At 33.2% G+C, this 11,891-nt stretch overlaps 1 protein-coding gene across 2 annotated transcripts; it reads left to right on the top strand.

Moving 5' to 3' along the window:
- Positions 1 to 3,243: 3,243 nt before the first annotated feature.
- Positions 3,244 to 11,621, top strand: LOC127711328 (uncharacterized). Of its 2 annotated transcripts, none has more exons than XM_052217329.1 (2): positions 3,244 to 3,393; positions 7,728 to 11,621. In XM_052217329.1, the coding sequence occupies exons 1-2, from the start codon at positions 3,384 to 3,386 to the stop codon at positions 8,822 to 8,824; spliced, it is 1,107 nt and encodes a 368-aa protein (XP_052073289.1). In that variant the 5' UTR covers positions 3,244 to 3,383; the 3' UTR covers positions 8,825 to 11,621. The 2 variants fall into 2 exon arrangements, with proteins under 2 accessions (XP_052073289.1, XP_052073288.1); XM_052217328.1 differs by lacking the exon at positions 3,244 to 3,393 and adding an exon at positions 4,486 to 4,703.
- The last annotated feature ends 270 nt before the right edge of the window (positions 11,622 to 11,891 follow it).

Raw genomic sequence — 11,891 nt, 5'->3', positions numbered from 1 at the left:
TAAATTCAATTCATATAACCAATTTCAAGTTCTTTGACTACATTTATTCAGAAACCTATAATATGTCAAATATTTAATTACAATCCAAATTCAGACCTGAATCAAGCTTGAATATTGTGTCCATTTTTGCCCCAACTGTTCAGGGTTGGACCTCTGCGGGCGTATCTAGCTGCGCTCAGCGAAGCAGTTTATTATTTTATTCATGCAAACGGAACTTTAAAGTCACACTTGACCGTTCGTTGACTTCAGTTACGCGGTTCTGTGCATAATATATTATGATACATTTAAACAATATATATGTCAATATGTAGTACTTTATCTCTTGGCAATATAATATAAGGTAGGTTCTAGCTCACTTAGGCTGACGGCCGACTTGAGCTATTGTGTTCACTTGGCGTCCGTTCTCCGTCCGTTAAAATTTCACATTTTGATCTAATCTTGAGAATCAATGAACAGAACGCAACCAAACTTGACAGAAATGTTCATTGCCAAGTTTTTTTGCAAGTGTTGTAATTTTTATGCCAATCAGTCGACACATATGGCCGTCTTGGTTGATCTATTCTAGTTTCTATTCGGACTTTGAAAACGTCTTATGAAGAACCGTTGGATCAATTTGCAAGAAACTTGACGGATACTTTTCTGTGGAGTTCAATCTTACCTTCGGTGTTGACAAGAAACCCAAACTGACTGCCTGCTGTGTGAATCCTGTGTAAAATTAGATTTAGATTGTATTTACAAGAACCTATGAAGTGAATTGAGATAAAGCCATGCAAACATGTTTTTAAACATTCTAAGTTTTGTTACATTGGTCCTGGCAAATAGTCAATAAGGCTCATTGGGACCTAAGAGGGACAAGATTAATTTAGATTTCAAAGATCTTCTAAAAAAAACCAGCAGTGAACAAATTTAAACCCGAGTTGATAGATCGGTTCTTTTAACGTCTTTAACAAGTTTGTTAATTTGGTACCGACCGGAAATTTTCACCGTCAGTGGAGGTCAATATTTACAACTTCAAGAAAATGAGATGAAATTAATTCATATAAAATCATGCAGGTTCTTTGAAATAAAATGTTATTTTTGTCCTGGTGAAGAGTTCAACATGGCTCTTGTTCTTTATCGTATACTCTCTTCAGCTATGACAGGAATCTTTTTACCAGGTGAGCGATTCAGTTTCTTATGAGTCCTGGATTTATTAGAATTAAATTTGTAGAAAGGCGACCTTTCAGATGTAAAACTCAACTAATATTTGTTTTAAGATAAAATGCTATATTAGTCTGCGTGCGTAAAATTAAACTCGTTTCGTAAATATGTGATCTCGCTTCAATTTCAAATCTCGATTCCACGTGTCAAAAATTCAAATTGTGAAAAAGACAGCTTAAATGTGACGATAAATATTAACAACAACAAATACTTTATTCTCCTCGAACACAACTGTGTATAAGGGTATTTCTAAGAGGTCATTATTTACGTGATCATATAGTAAACTTAGAACTTATGTTACATTTAAATCAAATTTGGAAGAGAAAAATATCTTTCCATTATGGGGAATTATGAACAGAGACAAAGCTTAACAAAGCTCAGAATTTCATCACACCACTTAAGAATTGAGTCCGGAAGGTATCAGGGTACTCTCCTAAATGACAGAACTTGTACTCGTTGTAAACTCCGGAGATGTGGAGGATGAATATCTTTTTCTATTTCAATGTGTTAAATTTAATGATGACCGCATTCATCTATTTCAAGAAATAAATAAAAGTTACCCCAATTTTTTAACTCTTAACTCAAGAGATAAACTGATATGGCTTATGAACACAGAAGATAAGTCAATTCTCACTGCTGCTGGTAAATTTATTTCTAAAAATTGTTAATCATGTGGCTTTCTCTGGTTCAGACACGAGGAGGACTGTGTAAATAACACAGCTCCTTGAGCACCGCCCCTTGGTGTCTGTTGCAGTAGGGAAACCTACACTATTCTCAATACCTATTATTGAAGTATAATTTATTTGCTGTGAATAAACTGGAACTTTTGTTACATTTATGTTTGTTTCTCTGCATCAGATACGAGGAGGTTTGTTAGAGCTTAAGCTCACAATCCTAGAGCATCGTCCCTTGGTACCTGTTGCAGCTAAACAGTCAATTATATTTATACATTTCCAGCAAAAATATTATAAAATAAAAACTACTGCAAATAAAATCAAGTGAGAGGACATTTGCCACATCTCTGGAGTAGCAACTCTTAAATACTTTTGTTTATTTAACATATAATAGCCTGTATAACTTTATATCAATATTTTAGGTGTATTATATATGAATGTCATGTAAAATACTGTATGTTGTAACGATGATATTTGTTATGTGTGTATGCCTCCCTGGGAACCTAATTTGGAAAAATAAAATATCATATTTATACCGAGAGTTGTCTTATTGGCACTCATACCACATCTTCTTATATCCAAATATACTAGTTTTGATATGTGAGCTACTTGGCATCTTTGGAGCCTCTAGTTGAATAACTGTTAGTGACTTCTATGAAATGTTCTCTCTTACGTTGTCAACTATATTCACACGATGACAGACGTGTTAATAATCAATGCAATTATGTTTATTTTCGAACTTAAATAAACCAAGTTCACATTCATTGTACATGAATAATAGTTGACCGGCTAATCACCTTTTATTATCTTTCTTACTGACTTGAAAACCAATATATTTCAAGATTGAGAGGAGTAAAGTTTCAAATATCTTTTTTTTCTGCGCCCACGTCTAATATTTCGCTAACCACCACTGTTTCGAAAGCTTACAAAATATTTGCTTAAGATGATGATAATAAAATATAAGATTAAGAATGATCGTACCTTAATTATTTTGTTTTAAAAAATAAATTGAAATGCTTTCTTTTAATTTACTTTTAAGATTTAAAAAAGTAAATTTATTTCATAAAAGGTGTGTTACCTAGACAACAAATCCAAGAGAGTGAACAAAAAATTGAACAAAGCAACATATAGTAAATTGTAACTGCTATTTTATTGTCAGACATGTGCAATCCGCTTCGTCTCGTAATTTCGACATACATAAATATCGCAAAGAATTATTTTTTTTAATAATTTACAAAAATCAGAGTAATAAAATCAGTACCACATTGATCTTTTATTTTTCCCACTTTTGAAGACTTTTTTAACGTCATGATATTTATGTGTTAATTTATATATGTATATAACTTTTATCTGACGTCACAAGATTGACCTACTAAACTTTTCTTCACATTATTGCCAGGTACACTGGCCGGTGAATAGTTCACTGATAGCAATGGTTATTTAAATAAGTATACATGTGTATTTTATTGTTTACCTTGGAATGTTTTCGTTCATTAAACCTTGTTCAAAATGTTGAAGGGTAAGTAAAGTTTACGTAATTTTTAATAAACATTTTTAAAGTATGTACATACGAGGAATGTGATGTTTATTAACAGTAATGAAATACAAGTCGGTCAATATTAAAAACATAACTGTATTCGGATGGGAACAGTACCTGAAAAATAGGAAAGGCTTTATTTTTATGCCCCCGCCATAGCGGAGGGGGCATTAAGTTTTACCCTTGTCCGTCCGTACGTCTCAAAGTTGGTTTCTGTTCTCTAACTTTAGTTTGCCTCAACCAAATGTTGTGAAACTTATACACAATTCTTATTACCAAAAAACACAGATCAAGTTTGAATTTTTGTGGCATCACTTTAACCGTTCTAGAGTTATGCCCCTTTACAAATGGAAAAATTGCTTAATTTTTCGTTTCCGTTCTCTAACTTTAGTTTGCCTCAACCAAATGGTATGAAACTTATGCACAATGCTTATTACCTCAAAACACAGATCAAGTTTGAATTTTGGTGGCGTCACCTTAACCGTTCTAGAATTATGCCCTTTAGAAATGGAAAAAATGCTGAATTTTTCGTTTCCGTTCTCTAAATTTAAATTCACGACAATATTTTCTATATATATGAATATAGAATCGGTACATTTGGCCCGGGACTTATACATAAATATTTGACCAAATTGGTTCCAGATTTGCCTTCACATTCTATATTTTATAGATCGTCATAGATGCGTTGCATTGTTCGGAAATATAATTATCATCTTATACCTCCCGACTGGATGTGCGCCTGGACTGGTAGAATTACATTGTATAGAAATATAATTTGTCCTCCGTTCTCCCAGAGTAATGCACGCTTGATTAAGACTGCCAAATAGTTGCGACCATTTTGTGTTGGTATACACTTATTACACATTTCTAAAAATAGCTTAACTGTGTGTAACTAACTGTACTGTAAGAATGGTTTATCCAAAAGTGTTCACCTTTAAATAACCCCTCGTAGCCTTTCGTCCTTTTGTTGTATGTGTGAATGAATAAAGGCCAAGAGAGCCGTAAACAATCATCAATAAGTTTATAAGTTCACCGCCTACTTGCGGTCGTTGTCCGATATTTATACATTTATACACATACACACTCGCGAGTCGATTAAATGTGTATAAGAACGATTCAAAGCAATAACAACTTGTCATAACTTAAAATGTATGCTATTATTGTCGACTGATGAACTGAGGTGTTAAGAAACATTTTGTTACATTTTCTGAGTGTGTGGACTGATGATTACACTTGTATATCAGTGATGCATTTTTCTGATGTTAATATGGACCTAAATGACCAAACAAGAGGTAAATGATATGTCTTCATTTTAATATAAACAGGTGCTCATCTAGAAATCTTTTTAATGGGAATTTTTAGGGGACTCAACTGGAAAAGTTCTAATAATTATTGTGTAATTCATATTTAGTTAAAGATTTACGTGTAATTATTATTTTTGAGAAGAAAGGGTGGTCTGAACGCCCCCCTTTTTCAGAGTATTAGATACACCTTGAGGGTTTTAGCCCGAATGGGTGTATCTAATTTACACCAAGATATTGTCAATGTAGAAAGATAGTTTTCAATAATTTGGGAGGGGTCTTTCATCGATTTGACCATATGCAATTGAATGGCATGATACATGCAGGGTATCCAATTTCATTTATCTTGGTGTAAATGAATAAATATGACCATTTGTTTCAACATAAATATACATGTACATTAATTCATATATTATAATACAGATAATGAATATAGATATACTGATGTGGAGGCATAAATATCTATATTATGTTTTTACATTTGATTATAAAGATGTTTTATTTCCATTAAATGGGCTCGCCTCAGGGCTCGCAAAGAGCATATTACTGGCCTTTGTTAGTCTTGTATGTTTTTTTAATTTTAGTTCATTTATATGTTTTGGGGTTTAGTATGACGTCCATTTTCACTGAACTAGTACACATTTTTTGTTTAGGGGCCAGCTGAAGCCCGCCTCCGGGTGCGGGATTTTCTCGCTGTGTTGAAGACCCATTGGTGGCCTTCGGCTGTTTTCTGCTCTTCGGTCGGGTTGTTGTCTCTTTGACACATTCCCCATTTCCATTCTCTATTTTATTTACAATATAAGTCATATTATTTAACCAACAACAACAAAACAAGAATCAAGTGAACATAAAAATAAAAGATTATGTGAGTGTGTGTGTGTGTTTATCCTGAATATAAATTTTAATTAATATTTCTTCGGAATTCAATTTACTCTTCTTTTTTTTATCTATAATCTCAAGTTTCACTAAGTTTCCTTTATTTCGTACCATTTTTAATCAATTTCCAATGTAAAACATTTCATACGTTAAACATTGTGTGAAATATTCAGAATTCTAAATATCCTTTAAGGAATATCTAGAATATTTCATTATTTTTCTAATAGCATTTTTTTTTCCTTTTTTTATGCATAATTACAATAGGTTATGATATCAACGTTTAAAAAAAACTTTCACCTTTCAGATAGAGGTCAAAGCGCGGTCAATCGATCGATGAAACATTTAACAATACCAATATAATTTATGAACTATATGTGCTAATACGTTATAAAGACATCCATGTTACGCATCATAAATATATGTGTACTTTCTTTGCCCCTGTATTTAAAGTTCATGATCGCACAGGAGAATATTAGCATTACGGATAATAACAAAGAGATTCAGTAAGCATTAAGAAATTAAAAAGAAGAGTCAAACAGCGGTCATATATATATATAGCAACAAGAAAAATGCGTGTTTATGGTTTCCTCATTTAGAAAAAAAAAGGTACGTAGGTTGAATTTTTTCCTGATTGATTTTAACTTGAGTATATGGGGACCATCTACAATTTTGCCTCGATTTATTACAAAAATTGTCATTAAAAACAAATGGGTAGTAGATATTTTTAAGCATAGAAAGCGTTGTCTAGGAAACTATAAACTCGAACATTTATTATGTTGGCCTTGTAGGTAAAATGTTTTGAACATGTAAATAATGGTGACCAGGACATTGCTTACAGTAAGACCAGTGTCAAAGCATGAGGCGCGCGTTTTCAGGCGCGGAACATGTCCATACCCATATACCGATTGTCCATACCCATATACCGAATGTCCATACCCATATACCGAATGTCCATACCCATATACCGAGGTTGGAATTGGAATGTTCAATACTTATTTGGGAAGTATAACGCTCTGCACATTATGTAAAAAACTTCAACATTTTTATTACCATTTTAATAACCTGTTGGAACTGGAAGGTAAAATTCCTGCCTCAACTCAACTTGCTTGCCCTATAAATTCATTGATACTGTAAGTTTCTTGTCTTTATTTGGATTTGCCCAATTTATCGAATCTGTTTTCATCTAAAAGATTGACTTTTGTTATAAAAATATGGGCATGTGGACTTTTCCCGTCTGGCAGCAAGTCCAACACTAACAGCGCATACAGGTTCTCTGTTTGAGTTGGTGGGATGTTTGCAGCCACCTCGAGTTGAAATGTGGACGTTAAATCCAAATTAATAAGTTATGTTTAAATATATCTACATTGAAAATGATTGTCGGAAAAGTGAACGTAAAGACAAAAAGTATGTAATTTCATCATGTGCCAAAAATTACACACATGAAAACTAAAAACTTCAAACAAGAACTAATAACTGTAAACAGAATCATTTTTGGGATGCACTTATAGCAAACTGAAGACCGATTTCGTTACCGTATTAATACAAAATGAATGTATTTTCTAGACAAACATTAGGTTTTTCAAAAGACATTATGAAAATACAACACTAATTAAACATTTTCAAATAGATCAAGATGCTTATAACCAATAGAGGATCAGTACATGAGGGATATTTAACTTTCATAATCCGAAATTTATTTTTACTGTGTGTTCATTTCCTTGACATTGAATCCCCCCCTTTTCGGACCATGTTGATATGTAAAATTTTATCAAGGATTGTTGTGTGTTGTATATATTTACAGGTTCCACATACAACAATATCTCCGCCATTCACGTGTTGTATATATTTACAGGTTCCACATACAACAATATCTCCGCCATTCACATGTGTTGAATATATTTACAGGTTCCACATACAACAATATCTCCGCCATTCACATGTGTTGCATATATTTACAGGTTCCACATACAACAATATCTCCACCATTCGCATGTTTTGTGTATATTTACAGGTTTCAAATGCAAGTCCATTGTCACAATATCTCCGCCATTCACATGTGTTGTATATATTTACAGGTTCCAAATGAAAGTCCATTGTCACAATTTCTTCGCCATTCACATATGTTATGTATATTTACAGGTTCCACATACAGCAGTCCATTGTCACAATTTCTCCGCCATTCACGAGAGGTCGTGGAGGATATGGAACAGCCCCTCGACTTAAGTCAACGAGAATCTGCAATGGAAAAGAAAGTTCTTAATATAGACATGGAAGAGCCAATCTGTCAATTCACAAACTGTTCTTGTCCTCTTAAACATATATTGTCACTGGATTCAAATGACTCTCAGATTAACGCAGGTTTCAGACCTCGTTGTGAAACGGTTAGCTCGGGTGACTATCCACGAAGCCAGTTTCAGAAGCGATTACAAGAACAAAGTGACAGTGTTCAAGACCATTTTCATCCTAAACGGAGAAAGATAGAACAATATAAACAGAATATATCGCGGTCGTCGTCTGATACAAATCTCTATGGTTACGGTGGACCAACTGACCCTTTCAGGTCTTTCACAAACTATTCCGGTGAAGATATGAGTCAAAGAAAATCACCAGAACATAAGTATCAGCCATACTGGAAATCTAGTCAAACATACACAGCCACAAATACATATCCATCTAGTGATTCAATAGATACTACTCCTAGTTCAGACGTGAAAGTTATACCGAAACACGCTGAACGACTTCCAAAGAAGAGATCTCACGCTCGCAATCTGTCCTATGATCATTCATTTCTTCAGCATTCAGGTAATGATATTAAATCGTCTCGTACACCAAGTCCTCAATCGATGTCCAATGATGCTGAAATGTCTCAGGGAGTAGTCATAGAAGATGTGAAACCTATGGATCATATCAATTTACCGGAGCTTACTTCCGGTCCAAAAGTCCACGGAGAAGAGCTTCGAGCGTCAATATTAAAGGAATTGCGTGATGAAAAAGATGACGAAGATGTCGATGAATTTAGAAAGAGATTTTTTGGATCTCTATTCTCGCGTGCCAAATCGTCTGCAAACAAAGGTAAGACGAGTGCTTTGGATATTTTGATATCGGATAAATGTAAAGACGATATTGACTTCAGACCAAGAAACTCTCACATCGACCAAATACTTCGTGGTGAAAAACAAGGAAAACTATGTCTGATGGATATCGTGGAACTTCAGGTTGAAATTGGACTAGCATGATTACGGTGCTTATATAAGATTTAATATATTGTCAGTGTTAAATGTCCGTATGATAGTTATAGACATATATTAGACACTAATTGATGTTTGTGTTCGAAAACTTCTTCCAGTATTCAGCATTATGTGTACTAAGAAAGATAACCCCTCTTTGTTTTGTATTTTGAACGTTGTTAATGCTGAAGAAATGGCAATAGAAACTATAATTGACAAAACTTTGATAAATCTTAAAGGTAACTTGTCTTTAAATATGGGACTGTCTGTTATGTAAATAAAATATAACAAACCCATGTGAAAGGTATAAATACTATTTGTCTGAATTGAAAGAAATTGAACATATCCCATTCTATATTTAGTGACCAAGATTAACATTTTTCTTTAAAATTCATGAAACACTTTAGTCCTGTATGAACATTTATATATTATACCCACCAATCATTTGTTATTTTCTTCAACCAACACGATTGATAACGTTGTAAGCCTTTACAAGTATATTATTCCCTCGAAATGAAACTTTACATTGGTTTTTATGTTGACACATTATTTTCTTATAGCATTGACTCTTTTCCCCGGCATTATTTAATGGCCCAGAACACTGCAATACTGTGGTCCGTCATTCTAGTCGGAGTATTTGAAATATTTATAATATATGTGTTTGTGTATGAATGTAAAACATTTTTTAAATGAAAGTTGAGTGTGAAATTTAATTACTGTTATTTATTCATTGATGTGAAAATATTCATGAATTTCATATTTCAGAGTGCCTGTCTCGGTAAAACAATCTTGAATTCATCAAGACATTTGGCTACTCACAGAAAATAAATTCTTGTAGCCTATTTATTGACAAATTCTGTGTAAAAGTAAAAAAAACTTTAATCTTTGACCTCGATTGTCTCTATATTTCCACGTTATCCTGACCTAATTATTTGGCCTGTTTCAATGCATAAAAAGTTTTCCTGGAAGCTGAACCGTAATCGAGTTGATAAAAAAGATAGGAAGATAAAAATGGACTAATAAAAATTTTTAAGTTGAAGAAAGACTGACAACAGCCAAAAGGAAAAAGACGAAAACACCATTAAACTACTCAGAAGCTAAACATTGTCTGGTGGAGAGTTGTCTCATAGGCAATCATACAACATCTTCTCATATTTACATTTATCGAAATCCTTTTCCCCCGTAATACCATTTGTGACGATAGGTTAACTTGATCATGTCCGCAAGATTCCGATTTCAGTTTGCACGTGCGACACGTGTTTCTGGATTAACTATGGTCAATTATGATGTTTGGGTATATTAAATGTCTGGTAATCGGTAAAAAAGTTAAACTCCTGTTCATTGCTGAATGAAAGCATTATCAAAGGAAACAGCGTATAGCCCTTAAAATTCTGAAACGGCGTATTGGATAACAATAAAGCACCGCGATGTTTTCAACTTATAGATTAGACTAAAATGACTGTTTTGTGATATTTAGTAACTGTGATATATGTTTAAAATATAAAGTATTGCATGCTAAAATATATATGAAAACTATATTTATTCTGGTGCATTCTTTTCATCAACGTACCAAACAACAACGTCAATTACGCAAAAGAGAAATCCAGCGTTAGGACTATTTTTTTTGATAACCAAAGATTTAAATGAGAACAAAAAAAAAGACACAACAAATGAATTGGCTTTGCAATGCACAACTTAAATGTGATAAAGTTGGTGTTTTGTGCTAGGGAGGTAGTATGCCAGAGTTTGATTATGCTTTAAAAGCTCACGTGATTACAATATCACCCTAGAAAGAGGTGAGGGGTGAAAAAACATTCCCGGTAAATTCTATTTGTTAAGATAATCAAATTAAGCCAACCTGTGTTACAGTACACAAACTGTAGAATCACATGCAGATGAGATGCAATATAGTTTTATTAATGTAAAATAAGGTAGACTATCAGAATAGATTCATACGTCAGGGAAGTAGGTCAGAAAATATGTTTCAAAATAGATTTTAAAAAGGTCGAACTTTTTTGTTATAACAACGGAGCTACTGTCATATATCTGACGACGTTGTAACAAATGGAGAGTATTTTAAATATGTTTGTATGTTTATAAATAACAGATATTACATGTAAATTTCAAAATAACAAACAAATAAAGTAAGTGGTCATTAGACACGGTATAAATCTAATACAGAACTTTATAAGTTTGCAGGGGCGGATTCAGGCGGGGGCGTGCCGGGCCTGCGCCCCCCCTAAAATTTGCAAAGCATGGGTTGTCCTCAGTTTAATAAAGAATATATCGATAATTTTACCTCAAAAATTTTTTTCGACTCGCTCCGCTCGGAGAAAGTTTAAGTTTGCGCCTCCCCTAACCTAAAATCCTGGATCCGCCCCTGGTTTAATAGCATTGAAGGCAAATGTATGTTCATTCAGTATGATCTTCATTGAAAGTATCTAGAACAATATATACAACGTTTTGAAAATATCAGATGAACTCCATTCATATATATACGATTAATTATTTGTTTTTACATCTTTCTGTTTTTGAATTAAATCTGTTTAATCAGTTGAAATATGTTTCAATTTTGTAAAATCCTTCAGTAAACGAAACATATTAAGGATAAGAAAATTCATCCGTCTATACTGATATGTTTACTTTTCAAGGGTTCAAAACCTTGCTCAGTCGGTGTTTTGTTCTGGAGGAACAGTTTAGTGACCAATTTCTAATGAAATTGAAAAACATATTGTAGAACATTTATTTAACTGTATGTGATCATTTTAAATGATAGTTATAAAAAAATAAATCAAATATTATGTAATGTTTTTTTTATGGTTTTATCAGTGGCCATTCCCTCATTGCAACAGCTGCATACATTCTATAAAAAAAACTAAAGAAGGACTTGCTATTAAATCAATGAACGTATTCACACCATTCGCACAATGAATCAGACAAACATATTACAAACATATCATCTATTATCATCTTGTTAACAGGGTGTAATCCAACAAGGAGACAACATGACGCTTCTCACTTGCTTAGATTAATAGAGTTATTCATTGATTTTATTTATATTCAACATTGAATAAAA

The sequence above is a fragment of the Mytilus californianus genome, unplaced genomic scaffold, assembly GCF_021869535.1.
Source record: "Mytilus californianus isolate M0D057914Y unplaced genomic scaffold, xbMytCali1.0.p SCAF_8, whole genome shotgun sequence".
Classification (NCBI taxonomy): Eukaryota; Metazoa; Mollusca; class Bivalvia; order Mytilida; family Mytilidae; genus Mytilus; species Mytilus californianus.
This window is presented reverse-complemented; position numbering and strand designations above follow the sequence as displayed.